Raw genomic sequence first — 17,088 nt, 5'->3', positions numbered from 1 at the left:
GCGGCCTTCCTGCCTCCTGGCTGCTGCGCGGGGCACGCCGGCCGAGGGATTCTGGCCTCGGCCTCCTCATCCCTCCCCAGTGGCCTCCGGGTGCTGGGCAGGGCCACGCAGTGTCAGGGCTTCCCCCTCATACTTCACCCCCAGAGCCACAGCTCGGTAGCCAATTAGCAGCGGTCAAGGGAGAGTCGGCCGACGGGGTGCAAGAGACAGATCGGGTGAATGTTTACCACGTGACCGGATTTTTTACAAAATAACTTTGTGCGATTGTAGCGCTCCATTGTACTGTGTGTTGTTTGGCATGATGTCCAATGCCTTTCCTGAAGAAGCTGCGAGCGCACAGAGTGAAATGCCGAACATCATGTTGAACAACACGAACAACTCCAAAGTGTTGGTTTTATGTACTCAGTCTGGGCGCGGATTTGTTAATTTGACTTGTGCGGCACACACTTAGATTCAACCCTTTGACCTGTAGAGGCCAGAACCATAAGAGGTCATGGAAACTTTTACACTTAAAGTCATGTAAGTTTGCTGTGGGCACATAGATCAAGTGCCGGCTCTTAATTGACGACTATTACGCTACAGTGTATTTGAAATAAAAATAATCAATGCTTAGCTTTGTTTAGCCAGTCTAATTTAACGCTTCGCACTTATGATTAAATCTTTGGGCCCTGTATCTTGATATGGTAATTTCCATGGTAATGGGATTTGAACATCGGACTCGGAACCTGATACAGACTTTAATGTAAACATCACTTGGGCTTGTTTGTGTATCGTTTCTGAATGTTCTTTCACAACAAGTCGACGCCATACAAAGAGAGACCGTTTCTTCGCTGTGTAATATCGCCGGCATCGTTCTTGTAATTCCACGCAGCCGGCACGGTGCGGCACGTGGTACAGTGCTGCATTTAGTTGCAAGTCAGTGGCCCCATTCCAGCAGGGTCGGTTGCTTATCGCAATTTGCAGTCCTAAGCCAGCAGTGGAAATTACACGTCCCTATGACAGGAAATTTTCAATTCACAGATGAAACTGCTAGTGACTTTCCGGCACCGAATGGTGCTTGTAAATTGATATTTCTGCAATTGTGGATGAATATACTGTAAAGGCAGTGGTTATCGCACTCCGCTCCCAACCCAGTGACTGGATTTCGATTCCCACCCGTGGCTAACTCCAGCGGACGCCTCCTTCGCCAACTTGCACTGATGAATTACGGTGAAGTACGGGCAAACGATCCCCACGACTGGCGCGGCATGAGGAGGTCTTCATTCAACAGGGGATTGACAAAGGGACGTGCGTTGTATATCTACGCTCGGCAACGCGGACAGTTTAGCAACAACTGATGCAGCATTTATTTTTGTTTTTTATTTGTGGTAAATATAGGCGCTCTTTCCAAATTGTGGTGCCGGTAATAGTCCTTGAGATGCCGTAAAGCGAAAGGGCACGGCGCCTGGCGGTGGCTCGTGCCAGCGGTCAGCGGCGGAGGACGGTCGCGGCGCCAACAGCCCCTGGTGACCTCGTTGTGAAGTCGTCGTCACCGCGTGGGCCTGGCGGGACGGGAACTGTTCAGCATTAAAGCTTAAATATGTCACTTTTCTGGGGTCATATTTTTTAAAGAAAAAGGGTTAATCCTCAGGGATGTGTCGCCTTTTGAAAGAAGTTCCGCAGCCCTGGGTAATTAAAACGTGACCTGCTGATGCACATTACCCGGTTTTTAAGAGATAATTTTTATGACCTCACGATGGGTCATTGGAATCCCCTAAATTCCGTTCTCCAGTTTGAGTGGAGTAACGATTACTGTACCGGAGAGCGCTGTGCTGCTGCTGCATTTCCATCTTGGAAGCGTTTGGTGAAAACCATCGGAGTGACCGCCAGAGCCATCACAAAGGGATTGGAGGCAGCTGTTGAGGCATTTGTTCATTTGGGGAGAGAGAGAAAAGTTGAAGAAAGAGAAAGCAGTGGGAGAGTGGTGGAGGGGAGATTGTGTTAGGATGAAAAGAGTCCCCAAAGGCCATTTAACAAAAGATGCTGCGGCCTTCTGTGGAGCTGCATTTTGTTTTGTCAAAGCAGTTGCTTTGTTTTTGTGGACAACATTGTTTTCTATTTTACGTATTGTATTCTGAATGTTCACGCCTGTACGACATAGTGCGATCAACTGATACGTTTACAGTCCTGAACATTGACATAGTATATGGACACTGTGCCACGTATGCGTGTGTGTACGGCTAACACGTAGTCGGCAGAGGTGGGACAAAGTCATTGTTATGCAAGTCCAAGTCGAGTCGCAAGTCATCAAATTCATGACTCGAGTCTGACTCGAGTCCAAGTCACATGACTCGAGTCCACATCTCATAGGTGGGACAAAGTCATTGTTATGCAAGTCCAAGTCGAGTCGCAAGTCATCAAATTCATGACTCGAGTCTGACTCGAGTCCAAGTCACATGACTCGAGTCCACACCTCTGGTAGTCGGTAACGTGAGTGTAAGTTCTAACGATGTGAGAAGGGCTGGAAGGGTGAAGCTTGACACAAATATAACCGCGTTTATTTTCACAACGAGAAAAATCTAAACTCCAAAATGTTTTAATTTTAGCCCCAGAATTCCGCTTATTCATTAATTGTCTTTCCAGCAATGGGGCTCCTCAAGTAATCACAGAAAACAGCAATTCCTCAATATTGGCGCATATACCACGTGTGTGTGTGTGAGCATTAGTGTAGCGGATAGTGCGCTGCACTCCGAACCTGGTGACCTGAGTTCGTTTCCCGCTCATGGCCACCACTAGTGACAAATATCTGAATTGGTCCTGGTCCTTCTCTCGGTCATCTTAGTCTGAAAAACAAATACTGGTGTGGTGTGTAAACATCAGCACAGTGGAGACAAAGGTGCCCGGGTGTGGTGCCAACCACACCACCCCTCGTATACTGGGTCGGCATTGATAGATGCTTACTAACAACACTTTGCTCAAACTGGTTGTAAAGGATATATGGGGAGTCTTTGTCTTTTTATCGTGTCTGTAGGCATGAATGAGTGTCAACACAGTTTGCGATGTTTTGACATCCGAGGCATGAAATCTATTAACTGTGATAATAAACACTGTGATAATAAACACAGATGAGGCTTACAGTAATCCACTGCCCCAAACTGAAACACGCACTGGCGGAGCCTGTGGGGTGGGGTGGCACGTGCCCCCCCAATGATCCGATCGAAATCCCTAATTTCGATGGGATCATTGGGGTTTATTAGTAATAAATCGGCATTTTGCGACCCCCCCCACTGCCACTGTGTAGTCTATTATTATGTGCCAGGGACTCTATGAGATGATAGGACAATAGTCTGAGTCCATAATTGGCAATAAGTAACGGCAAAGCGGTTATAAGTGACTCAGAATTGTGCGCAGTTGCGTATTCAGTTCACGACTTCCCTGAAGGCATCAACACCTTCAGCGAGCGCGATGCCGATCACACGACGCGGTTCGAATTCGACCCTCGACCGATGGTTGCGCCATCGCCGCACACGCGTCAAATAAAAAGGGACAAGTCCTTACTAACAACTCCTATAATTTTTCATTGCTGGAGGGGTTGCCCCCTCTACCTGAAAATCCTGGCTCCGCCATTGGAAACACGTGTTGTCATTGTGTAAACTAAAAACCCAATCTGGAACAAGTAACACAGAGCACAAATACTGAGCATTGCATAAATAACGAGCATAAGTGCTTGTCAAATAAGCGAGTGTTTTTTATGCAGTGACCCAGTGGATTTGGGATGCTACGGAGTGGTAGCACAGCAGTTAGCGCACTGTGATACAAACCTGGCGACCCGAGTTCGATTCCCACTCATGGCCACCAACACTATTGAGGATTATCTGAACTGGTCCTGGGCCTCCCCTAGATCGATTCAGCCTCAAATGAGTACCTAGTGCACTATATAAACATCGTCTTTCGGGAGGCAAAGGCGACTGCTCGTTTTGCTGGCCACCCACCCCCTCGTGTTGCCGTGCCGACCTTCATCGGTGCTGCTCGCTAACAGCACTTGCCCCAATAGCATGCTAAGGCTATATGGGGGATCTATGGGACAGTGGGTGGAGGGACAGGGTGGGTAGGGGTGGGGGTCGTTGCTTGCAGATGGGGGAGATGTTTGGAAAGGGTCATGAGGTGACTTGCCTGCCCTTCCTTCCTCCGTGCAGCCCTGGGCTGCTGCTGCTGCCTCGGAGGCTTCCTGCTCCCTCGACCGCGCTGCCACGATGCGGCACTCGCCTGGCAACGGCAGCCACCGCCGACCTCGCGCGTGCCGCTGCATTGTTGTTGTTGTGCAATGGAGTCTTTATCGGTCCCCAGTCGAGTGCTGATAGTTCAATATTAATGTCCAATTGTATTGAGGGGCTGCTGTCTGTTGTCTAGGTGTGGTCTGGGACTGTTGTTGTTTTCCTGCCTTGCCCAAGCTTGCATCTAGTGTTGAAAAATCGGCAGGAATGTCCATGTACTTATGCTTATTTTTTCTCTACTTTGCACTCCTATTGTGTTTTTTTTGTATGTCGGCGAGCAGCGACGCAGCCAGGACCCAGGACCCCACACATGAGCCCCGGGTCCGCTCCCCCTTATATCTCCCCAGGCGTGGCTAGGCCCCGCCTCCGGCCACGCCCTCTCGTGGAACCTTCCAGCAGGTTCCCGGAGTATCTCGGCTAGCCCCGCCTGTTACCTTTGCCCCAGATACACCTCTGATTGGTTGGTACTTAGCCGTGCCCGTACCCGTGATTCCCTTTCCAGGCCAGCAGGTGTCACCCTGTCATTACATCAACATAATGTATGCTTGCAACACCTCACGTTGCACGTAGGTTTTCTCAGTGGGGCTAATCTTGTACAAATTTTGTCTCATGGGTGCCGCATCTCCTGTATCTCATATGGTGTCCCATAAGTGAGGTACATGAGTCCCAGCTAAAAATGTCCTCAAAATCTTGTAGGAGCATCTGAAGCTGTAGCACCTGGACAAACGACAACTCGGGATCGTTCCAAGGAAATGACATCTATCCATTAGTGCTAACCAGTGCGCCACCGCAGCGGTTAGCACGCTACACTACAAACCCGGCTACCCGAGTTTCCACTGATGACCAACACCAGTGACAATTGATTGACTCAACCTCAAATGAGTACCTGGTGCGGTGTGTCAACATCACCACTGGGGTAGACAAAGGCAGTCGGGTGTGGTGCTGACCACCCACTCCTTCTTGTGCCGTGCCAGCTTTCATCGGTGCTTGCTAACAGCACTTTCCCCAAAACTCTGTAAAGGCCATCAGGGGGATCTTTGTAGTTTAAGACTCAAGTAGTTGGGAATATTTTTTCCCATATACACACTGTATAGAATACAGTACTTCGTTTTCTGATAGAGTATGCCGCGTTATATAAACGGGTGATATATTTTGACCGAGTCATTCTGGAGCTCACTATCGAAATGTAGCTGCTTGTCGCGCGCAATGTAAATGTGGCTGCTGGTGCTGCTGGAAATTATTTTGTAGAATTCCGTTGCGCGATCTGGTCACCAGCATGGTGAAGTAGGCCACGAATTCTCACGTAGAGGGGCCACCGGTGGCATGGGCAGGCCAGCACGAGGCCGCCACACCTTCATCGTTATCGCACCGCAGTGCTCGCGGCTCACGCCACCCGCGGTTTAGGCCGCCGGCTATCGGCTCCACGCACAGCGGCGCCTGCGGTCTGCAGCGTGGCGCCAGCACAGGGGCCCTTCCTTGGCTCCCCCGATGCGGAGCCTCAATCTGTCTCCCGATGCTTCCACCTCCTCCCGTCTCGTCTGTCATGTGCACTTTAGTGTGTGGGTTCAGTCCCTGGAATAACGCATTGTCTATTGTCTCGGGCTCTGGCTCGCGGGAGAATGTACGATGTTCGTACTGGTCATTTCCTGTTTTTGTCGCAAGAATAATCTTGAGGGATTTTTCTCTCGCCGTGAACAGAGCTCTCCGGCGAGGCGGCTTGATCTCAGATGCGGCGTGGAAAAAGTGTTTTGTGTTTGAGCATTTTACGACCGTATGAAAATGAATTTATTGAATTGAATTAAATTTAGATTTGCGTCATTTGTTTCATCGTGGACTCTGCAGTTGTCCGAGGTCCGTCACTGATGCCTCCGCACAAGAACCTACGCACACAAAAAAATCCTAATTTGTTTTACACTCAACGCTTGCCCAGCACTGCAAGCCAATTGTACATTGTCATTCGATGGACAAGCAGTAAACCACTCGCTAGAGAGCGGGGATCGAGCAGCACGGCTTAGTTTAGAGAGCCATATAGAAGTGAATCCAGCATCAGAAGTAGCTCCGTCGTGTCACCTTCCAGGGCCTGGTTTGATATTAAACCCTCCCCTCTAACTGAGAGGCTTCCACGTCGATACTTCGTCATGACAGGATACTTACACCACCATCATTGTGATGTAGCTGGCAACTTTAAAGGATGCGCACGAGGCAAGTGTGTCTTGCTGTTGACTTGTGTCGGTCGTATGAACAACCAGCTGCAGGCTAATAGAAGCATTGCCGCCCTAATCATGAGGAGATGGCACATCTTGATCGACCGGCTTGAGGGGGAAAAAATAATGAATATAAAAACTAAAGTAAACAACTATGATTCGATTTAAAGCTTTCGTGACTGCAGGGATTCAAGTTCTTGGTTCTTTCGGTAAAGTCAAGGGAAATAATAAAATAATAAATAAATAAACATTAGGACGCTGTCTTTCCGACAGCTCGTTTCTACACCTGAGGACGGCTGCTTGCGTTGTGGCCGAAACGTCGTGAAAATTTTATTATGTTTTACTTTTATTATTTTATTATTTCCCTTCTACGTGACTTTACCGAAAGAGCCAATAATATAAACAACTATGCTCCCACAATAGAGGAATATTTAACAAAATGCTGCAATAGATAAAAATGTGCGGCTGTATAGAACCGAGTATAATAGTTACAGCCGTTTCTCATTGCCCACTGGATGAAGGCCTCTGCCCGTTGTGTCAAAGTGGTTGCTTGCACATACTTCACCATGCCGGTCAGTGCAGATTGGTGAGGAGCGGTGTGGTGAGGGGGGGGGCATTCCGATATCACTCGGCACTGATATTAGCCGTGGCCAGCCACAAATCAAGTCCGGTGGCCGGGTTCATAGCACCGTACAATGAACCCTCCTGTGCCCCTCGAGCATATTTACTTTATTTCTGAATACCCGTTTGTTTAATAAACCCATTCAATTACTGTACATCCTTTATACTGTATTGTGTATCAACAGTCTCGCATTTGCAGGCGTTAAGGCAGATTGTGCGCACACGTCAAGATGAAATTGCATATGAAACTTATTTCTGCCGAAAGCATGAATCACCCAGAAACTGTATTTGCTTAAGTCACCACATTCAAACATTTTCTTTGAGTTTTCAAGAGAAAGAAAAAACAGGAGGGGAATTTTTTGTGTGTGTGTCTGTGAGCTCACGCGTTCTGTAGCCGCAGCGTGAGTTGTGACTTGCATCCCGCAGCAACGGTGGCAGCAGCAGATGTGGGCTAAGAGCCAACAGTGGTGAGCGTTAGCTCCTGCTAACAACGCAAGCGCAGAACCACTGCTTGTGGCGATACATGCGGCTAACGCACACAGGCGAGGCGAAGCGTTTCGGGTGCACGATCGTTCACACTCAGATTTGGAATATTTAGACTGGAGGCATCCAATGAGCTATGAAGCTCTTTTGCAAACAATTCAATTGAGCAGTTGACTACGGTACAACTCCACATTATCCACGGCCCGCACGGCCCGAGTACCCACGACTGTTATTATCCGTGGGACCTGTAGGACCCACAAAACTCCTATTACCTGCACCCTGGTCTTCTGTAGGGCCCACAAAACTCCTATTACCTGCACCCTGGTCTTCTGTAGGGCCCACAAAACTCCTATTACCTGCACCCTGGTCTTCTGGTTATCCACCTTGTGGAACGGTGTTCTTTTATCCGCACATTTTCTGTGAATCAGTGGAGTTGTATGGAAAATTAATCTTCTTGTCAATGGGTTATCTACGGATTTTAATTAGTATGTTTTCCAGGAATGCACCTGGAAATTACATAATGACTCTTATTGCCTGCACATTTTTTCTCCTAATTAGAGATTGGTGGGAATATCATCCCCCCCCCTCGCTCGGCGCAAGAAGAGCACAATAAGTGTTGTTATCACATCTCTCCCTCTAAGGAAAACAGGAGGATTTCTCCACAAATCTGGCTGTCGCCTGATGAAGCTAGTTGTAATTACTGGCGAAATGTCGTACTCAGATTGTAAATGTTGTGGCTTTGCTCTTCAACACACCGATGTGCTGTACTAATTGGCTGTGTCGGGTGGTGGCAGGGTTTAATCACACATTTTTATATTACACTATCTAACCCAAAAAAACCTGTATTATGGAGAATATCATCCTGTTATCTGTGATGTTTTACACACAAGCAAGGTGAATGATAAATAAATTGTTGTCATTATGAATTTGCATTTACCGCTAAAGTCTGTCACGTGGCTCAGTGCACCAACACAATATTTAACACAACTCGTGAACCACAGTAGACCGTGGAAACCTTACATAGCGGAACCCAAAACAAACATGTAATGTGTACCTTCTAAATCGCATGTGAATGCAATGACAGATATTTGGTAAAGTAAAAGTCTAAACAATTCAATTCCAACGTGTGCAAATAGGCCTGCAATAGGCCTGTAATCGGTGTCATTCCAGCCGGGTCTCTCCGAGTTAGTGACCTGGAAAATGATTTGGCGGCAGTCGTGAATGATGTGGTCGTAGAACGTCAGGATGAAGACGGCACTGCCGTTTTAACGAAGCCGCCCCCCGTGGGTTCGGAGCTGAGCTGGACGCCCATGAAGCGGCTCTTTCTCCGAGCAGTCTCGGTGCGAGCGCCCACCCAATCGTCACTCCGTAACTACATTTCACTCGACCGTCCGAGTTTGGTTGCAGCGGTTTGTGCTTTTACGTGGTAATAAAAGAACATTGACCTCTTTTGAAGTATGTGAGTGTATTGCTATTCAGCCCGTATGGTGCAAAGATAATGATATCTTTACAGTGTTTAATATATTTTTCAATAGTACCTGATGGGGAAGAAAGGTCTAAACATTTCAGCCGACTAGCCTTCTTCAGGAAATGTTGAGATATAGTGAGAGAGTCTGAAATATTCTGTGGCTGTTGTCAGCAAGGGTGGAGATAATATCAGTCAAACTGAAGGGATTAAACTCCTCAGAGATTGTAGAATCATAAAGCCATTCCAGAGGTCAATAATAAACGGGGTGGTGTAAAAGTGTAATTCGTTTTCAGAGTGTGAATCATTCAAAAGGCATTGAGTAGGCTTGCAGTGGTAACATTGTCAAGTAAATTGTCAATCTTTCAAAATTAGGTACTGAGATTATGCTGTTGCCATATAATGATACGATGAAGTGGAGTACTTTACCCTTCAATGTCCACCCCTAGAAATATGGTGCTTTGATGATTTCCAATACAATTAAGTTTTTATTAAGTTATGTCGATTTTCTCAAAGGGCCACGGGTGTGCGCTCAGTGCAACTGCAGGTAATTAGTTGCAGGTTGAGACTTGCAAATATTGTTTTATCAGCCAATGCAAGAGATTGAGAGGGACCACACTGTTGGCTCACTGCAGCATCTTTATCGGCCTGCTACAGCGGTTGTTATTTAGATATTCTCCTGATGAGACTGGGGGGGGAATGCTGCCATGGGTTGTGATGGTCAGTTGCGCTCTGGACTTGCCGGTTCAACCTTCTGGCGTGCCTCTGTCCACTGCGCAGTTCGAATGAGTTCTCGACAATCAGTTGGTTGGCAGGTCGTGTGCAATGGGGTAGAGTGTGGGGGATCCTCTACCCCTTCCCAGATGTCTGGCCAACGTGAAAGAGGAGGCCAAACTATCCGCTATTGGCTCCCTGGATTTGCAGAGCTGCATCTATTCGGCCAGACAGACCATCATTTCTCAAAGGGGCCAGGGATTAAAACTACATAGAACCACACCAGAGACAGCCTTCTTTATGGCCTTGTCTGACCAGTGTCAGACCAGAGAACGCCAACAGGTGAATAGAACAAAGACGATGCACGTATCAGAGTATTTATAGTTCTGGTTGAGCAGCTACATCATGGATTAAGCAGCTACATCATGGGATATAGCTGCTCAACTGTACTGTTTGCCTTTTGGCATTCTCAATTAGAGAATGTTTGTTTGCATGTTCACCACAAGTCGTTGCGGTTCATGCAGACTTGATTCTTTGCAAAAGGTATATTTGTTTAAACATCTTAACACCTTAATTTTAGAACTTTCGTGACTGCAGGAATTATTATTTGTTTCTTTCGGTTAAGTCACGTCTAAAGATAAAATAATAAATTAAATTAAATAATAGAATACGACGTTTCGATTGTGTGTTGACCGACCCTCTGTGTTGTATTACATTACATTTCGATATTTTACTAGGTTATTTAATTTTAGTGTGTCCTTCTCCTGATTTTCAGGCTTGCTTGCCGTGTCATCGCACTTGCAGCACCACGTTTTGTTGTCCACTCATTGATATGCTAATTTTTTCTCTAACCCCCCTCCCTCTCTCTGCGTCCGCCCTCCTCTGTCTATTTAAGGCCACCCCACAGAGACGACCACCTCTCTCTGTTACCTGTGTTGCTCTCTCTATGTATCTTGGTGATATCTGTCTGCTAATATGTCTGTCTATAGTTTTCTGGTTAGATTTTATGTCGCTATTGCATTATACCTGATGATGATTGCTTGTGTTGCAATCGAAACGTCATATTCTATTATTTAATTTAATTTATTATTTTATCTTTAGACGTGACTTAACCGAAAGAAACAAATAATAATCTTAACACCTGTTTTATTTCCAGAAAGGATAAAGCCTATTCTTATTTTTCATACTTTGATACTGGCAACAAAAGTTCCCAGAGATATACACAGAACCACGCATTCAAACTATCGTAAACACTGCTGCATGTGGCGTCGCGTGGTTGGCACAGGCCCTGGGGTAAGGAATGGATTACATTTGCGCCCCCCCCCCTCCCCACGGCCGTCTCATCCCACCTTTCGAGCCTGGTACCTGGAGCCCTTTCGGTGCCGTTATAGCACCTGCATGCTCAATGGCTAAGCCACTGGTGTTCACAAGCTTCTGTTGCCGTTACCATGCCGTCGTTGTTGCGAGCCGTTGCTCCTCCACGTACCTTCCACGCGCTTGCACACACAGTTGGCTGCGACCAAGGGGAACGGCCGGTGGCGTTCACAACGGCCACTATCAACCATCTGACCACTTGGAAAGCCAAACACAACCACCCATGTGTGCATAAACTACATTTAACTGCATTGAAACGTGATTACAGAAATGTCACAACCCCAAAAAGTGGGGGGGGGGGGCAGTGATGGAAAAATCTGAATTTTGGCGTAGGTTTGGAGCTACCCAGACGTGCACGCAGCTGATAAGCTGTGAGTGGTCAGTCTTTTGGAAATGGTGCCATTTGATCTGTGAATTATTTCGTTGTCAGCAAAGATGGTGGCTGAAGGTGGTGTGTTTTGAGGAAGGAAGAAAGTAAAAGAAAGAGGAAAAATATTTATTCTGATAAAATCTTAAACCACTTTGTTAAAAGGTGATCTCGGACTGGGTAGCTGTGGAATAGGGCACGCAGTCATGTTTGCGACTACCAGTTTTTATTTTGCCTTATTTGCGGCAGGCCTCAAAGACCGAGTCGGGTCGAAGTAAAGCTCCCCGATGCGCCTTGACGTTTCGCCGTGCTTGCTGGGAGCTTTTCAAGGAACTGAATGGATCTGGTAATCAATAAAATAAAAAGCTCCCAGCACGCAGTGCGAAACGTCGGACTTGGTGCCCAAAAAAACACAGATCCCCCGTATAGCCTGAACAGACTGTTGGCGCAAGTGCTGTTAGCGAGCACCTATGAAGGCCGGCACAGTACACGATGGGGTGGGTAGCCAACACCACGCCCGACCGCCTTTGTCTCTCCAGTGGTGATGTTTTTACACACCGCACCAGGTACTCATTTGAGGCTAAGTCGACCTAGGGGAGGCCCAGGATCGGTTTAGATAATCGTCACCGGTGTTGGCCGTGAGCGGGAATCGAACTCTGATCGCCAGGTTTGTAGTGCAGTCCGCGAACCACTACCCTACGCGCGGTACAACCCACAAACGCATCGGAGAGCCACGCAGCACAAATGCGGAAACCTATGGGGTCGATGTACTAAGCACATACTCTTGTTGTCAGCATGTGGTTAAAAATTAATGAGATTCTCGATCTGGGAGCCGGTTGACCCTGGAAACACATGTAACATGAGGTGTGCAGGTGAAGGGGCCTGAAGTACAAACCCTTGTGTTTAATCAGAGATTGAGAGATTAAACACGGGGATTTGACCCCATCCCATAGAATTCAAACACTGCGTTAGGCCACGGTGGCTGTAAGAGTGGTGCAAAGCAACGAGTTGAGTCTCCCCGTGATCCAGCGGGCCAGAGCTGCCCTGGTTAGATAAATACAGAGATTCTACTAATAAGTTTGGCACAAATTAACGGTAAATTTTATATTGTTGGGCTGTTATTGGCGTTGTGCGGTTGGCATGGGCCCTGCCACAAAGAACTGAATGGGGCTCCCTGTCCAATTTGCCCACTCTGCGTAGCTCATTGCCTCAGGCACAGGTGCAGTTGCGTGGCCTACACACTCAATAGCTAAGCCACTGTACTGCATCTGCCAGTCATCTCAGTTAGTCAACCCATGGCACCTGGGTCTGTTCCATTACCTCCTGCCAGTGACCCTTCGACACTTCACGCGGCCTCAAAGTGCACTTAGTGGTGAACGCCGGTGGTTGTTGTTGTTCAACTGACAAATCACTGCCTCTTGTGTAGATGCCGCTGTTGATACAGCTCCTGTACGAATATGCTACCTGTAACAATAACGTACAGCCCTTTGTCAATCCACTGCTAGATGAAGTCCTCTCCATGGCGTGTCGATCACAGGGTGTTCTTTAACCATACTTCACCACGCTGGTCGGTGCAGGTTGGCTTGCGTGCAGGGTACGGGGCGAGATGGGTTCAGATATGACTCGCCACAAATCAATCCCCAAGGCTGTGCAGTGATTGTGCTCACTCCTGCTTCACCACTCCACCTCGCTACTAATAATGTTTAAATACTAATACATACGTATACATATGACGTATACATTTCACGTGTAAATGCTTCGATTGTTTATCCGTGAGTTATACGCGCACGCGTTTTCTTGTACACGCACGCGCACGCACGGATTTGCACGTTGACGTGCGGATCTGCGCCGTAGGTTTGGTGCCTCGCGCCGAGCCGGAGGAGATGACGACGGAGACCCCCGGCCAGGATGGTGGCGCGGCGCGGCCACCGACGCGCGTCAAGCCCAACCTCGACGCGTTCGGCTACGTGGGCATCGACGCCGTGCTGGAGCAGATGCGGCGCAAGGCCATGAAGCAGGGCTTCGAGTTCAACATCATGGTGGTCGGTGCGTCCCGCACACCGGCGACGGGGAGTCGTCGTCGTACCAAGGGCCATGCCGAGGACTCCCGTAGAGGGCCGCTCGTGAACTGCACCTCGGTCGCTTTTGTGGCTGCGAGAGGCCCCCCCCTTGCCCTTGATGGAAAACACTGGGCGCACTAAAATTTTAAACATTGTTTCCATCGTCAATGCATCAGTTGATCTTTATTTTATGTGCCAATTTCACCCTCAATAAAATGGGCATCGGTGCACATTCTACAGCCGTCACAGTACGTGCGCGTCACAGAACGTGCGCGTACAGTGACGTGCACGTACAGTGACGTGCGCGTACAGTGACGTGCGCGTACAGTGACGTGCACATACAGTGACGTGCACGTACTGTGCATGTTACACATACTGTGACGTGCACATACTGTGACGTGCACATACTCTGCACGTTACACGTTCTACAGCCTTTTCAGATGGCATTTGCATGAATGATGCTCTGTGGAAATGAAAGCATTATTCAAACTGTTTGTTACAGGTCATGGCGGATGGTGAATCGGTAAACGTGTTCACTGTCACTGTCGTCCCTTTGCACGTGTAGGACAAAGCGGGCTGGGCAAGTCGACCCTGGTGAACACGCTGTTCAAGTCTCCTGTGAGCCGCAAGTCGTGTACCCCCAACCACGAGGAGAAGATCCCCAAGACGGTGGAGATCAAGTCTGTGAGCCACGGTGAGGAGGGCCAACGGCGGCCGAGTGCGCAGGATGGGCGCTCGCGGTGCTGCACGTGGCTTTAAAGCGGTGCTGGCGCACACAGAGAATGGTATTCCAGTGCGTTTAAAATAATATAATATACTGTACACGCTACGTAAAATGTTCCCGTGCATTTAGATACATTGTACAGCGGGTCCTCGCTTTGACGGGGGAATTGCGTTCCAGAAGATTGCCGTTTATAGTGAATTTGTGTTAAGTGAGAATGATTTTCCCGGAAGGAATAATGGCGACGGTAGGGGTGCTGTCCCAGCCTGGAGTTTGATATATTATATAGATATATCGGTGACAGTAATTTATTTAAATATAAGGTGTGTGAGCGAGAGATATGGCGAGTGAAAAAGATAAGGGAGTGGGATGACGCTACGTATCTTGAGATGCCCCAACACAGAGTGTGAGGAGGAAGAGGATGGCACGCCGTGTATCACAGTACTACAGTACCAACACGACAGTACCAGTACTACAGTACCAGCACCCAGCATCGCTGAACAACGCTGCCTACACCGACACCACTCAGAAAAGTCGCCCATCAAATGCTACTGTACTCGCGTTCTAGCGAGCGCGGTACGTATTAAGCGAAAAGTTCCGTAAAATAAAGACCACGTAAAGAGTTGTACGGTTTTGAAGGTTTTGAAATGGTAACAGGAAGCTAACTTGGCAACAAACAAAACACTGACCTGTCCTTTTGTGCACCTCGGCATTTGCAGTCATCGAAGAGAAGGGGGTGAAGATGAAGTTGACGGTGATCGACACTCCCGGATTTGGGGACCAAATAAATAACAACAACTGGTGAGAGTGACGGTGTAGCTAATGAGCGTGCAGAACGTGCAACAGCACTGGGACCCCTTACATTTAGTTCACTCTAACGGTTGGCAAACTGGACTTTAAAAACTATTTTTAGTTTACCAGGTGAAGCCGACTGAGGTATACGGCTCTTTTTCAGAAGCGACCTGCCCACAAATGATAGCTCAACAAAGTGGCTCCTCCTGGACATTTACAGCAGCCAAATACTCTAAATGCACATCGATTCTAAATGTGGAGGGGAAAACCGGAGGACCCTGAGAAAAATCCACACAACCACGGGGAGAGAGAGAACTTGCAAACTCCAAAAATACATCAGGCATCAAGGTCGGGATCGAAGCCACGGTCTCCTGTATACCTGGCGAGGGAGTGAACATATCGCCACCGCGGCACAATCCAGATCGTTCTCCCGGCACAGCAGTTGAAACAATGGAGCAGGTTTCTTAGATTCCCCTGTCCATCCGGCGGTATAAAAGGGGCACGCCACAGTTAAATCGGCAGATTGCGTGTGGTGGGGTAATTTGTGGGTCCCCCCACCTCTTCCAAGCCATCTGACCAATGTGGGAGAGTCGGCCGAATACCCTCCAGGGGGGGGGGGGTCCTCCAGGGCTCAGGGCAACCTGCGGCTCTTGTGAGGAGGACTCCTCCGTGGCGTTATTTACGGAGGGCCGCCGTCTTGTATTCCACGTGCATTACGACTCTTTAAATATCGAGGTGTTTTTACCGAATTTGAAAAAAATGGCTCCTCTTGTAAGGTTTCTATTTGGTGTTTGAATGTCTTAACACCTCCTGTTTTATTGCCAGAAAGGGTAAAACCTATTCTTATTTTGTCATACTTTGATACTGGCAAAAAGGTCCCATTTTGTAGCTGCTCACCCAAGCTATGCTCTAATAGTGGCACTGTCCTTGTACTGTTCGCCTTGTGGCGTTGTCCTCTGGTCTGACGCTGGTGGTGAGACTTGGCCATAAAGAAGGCTGCTGTCTCTGGTTTCGATTTGGTGTTTGAACATCTTAACACCTGTTCTATTGCTAGAAAGGGTAAAACCTGTTGTTATTTTTTCATATCTTGAAATGTTGTTTGCTGACCCCTGGCCTATACCTTGTGGGCCCTCTAGTGGCCGGTCGTGCTAATGGCCATCTCATTTTCGCCACAACCATCAAGAGTGGTGAGAGTGTCACCTTCGGCTTCTGTGGATCAAGACAGAGTGATGTATTAATGTACATCACAGGGAGTCTCGCCCAGCCAACACCATGCCACGGTTGTCTGCGTATGTATGTTGAGCTTCTTTCGCACCGTGCGTAGCCAACCGTGCTTTATCAGAGGTGCGGGTGTAGTACAGCAAACTAAACACAAACAGACAAATGAGTTGTCAATGTAGTTGATTTAAAAGTGTAAAGCTCCAGTGGCTTGCTAATATCGGAAGGAAGAGCGTTCCAGACAGCCACAGAAGCGCATCTGAAAGCGCCACGCGGTGCAACGATGAACGTGTTCAATGTTTAGCCAAAAGCCGTTTGCGTGACGGTTTGTGACTCCTTGACGAGATCGGCGAGGTGTCGTGCGCCGAGAGCGGCGGGCTACGTGCCGTGCGGACGATGCCGCCGTCTTCCGCGCGACCCCCTCGCCAACCGGCGCGTGCCGCGCCCCCACCCTCCATCCCTCGCAGCTGGGAGCCCGTGCTCAAGTACATCAACGACCAATACGAGAAGTACCTGGCGGAGGAGGTGAACATCACGCGGAAGAAGATCATTCCCGACAGCAGGGTGCACTGCTGCATCTACTTCATCCCGGCCACCGGGCACTCGTAAGCAGAGCGCTCGGCACGCGCCAGCGGCGCCGTTGTGCGACAAGAACGGACCGCGAGCGAACCGCCGATCGTGCGGATATTAGCCAATCAAACACAAGGTGGTCGTTTCACACGACGCTGTACTGTGTTCTTGGTTCTCTCGGTAAAGTCACGTAGATAGAAAATAATAAAATAATAATAATATTGTAGAATGTAGCCTGTTTTAAGC

At 48.3% G+C, this 17,088-nt stretch overlaps 1 protein-coding gene across 5 annotated transcripts in view; it reads left to right on the top strand.

Annotated features, from left to right (window-relative positions):
* Positions 1-17,088, top strand: part of LOC144722997 (septin-9-like) — a 48,839-nt gene that overhangs the window by 23,075 nt on the left and 8,676 nt on the right. For all 5 annotated transcript variants that reach the window (XM_078601513.1, XM_078601487.1, XM_078601496.1 and 2 more), the window contains 4 exons: positions 13,336-13,527; positions 14,107-14,235; positions 14,982-15,063; positions 16,740-16,877. In XM_078601513.1, coding sequence (XP_078457639.1) covers positions 13,365-13,527; positions 14,107-14,235; positions 14,982-15,063; positions 16,740-16,877 — 512 coding nt within the window. In that variant the 5' untranslated portion in view covers positions 13,336-13,364. The remainder of the gene's footprint in view (positions 1-13,335; positions 13,528-14,106; positions 14,236-14,981; positions 15,064-16,739; positions 16,878-17,088) is intronic.

Source organism: Lampetra planeri, chromosome 1, assembly GCF_965212315.1.
Source record: "Lampetra planeri chromosome 1, kcLamPlan1.2.h2, whole genome shotgun sequence".
Taxonomy (NCBI): Eukaryota; Metazoa; Chordata; class Hyperoartia; order Petromyzontiformes; family Petromyzontidae; genus Lampetra; species Lampetra planeri.
Note: the sequence above shows the minus strand (reverse complement) of the source record. Positions and strands in the feature narration are given on the sequence as shown.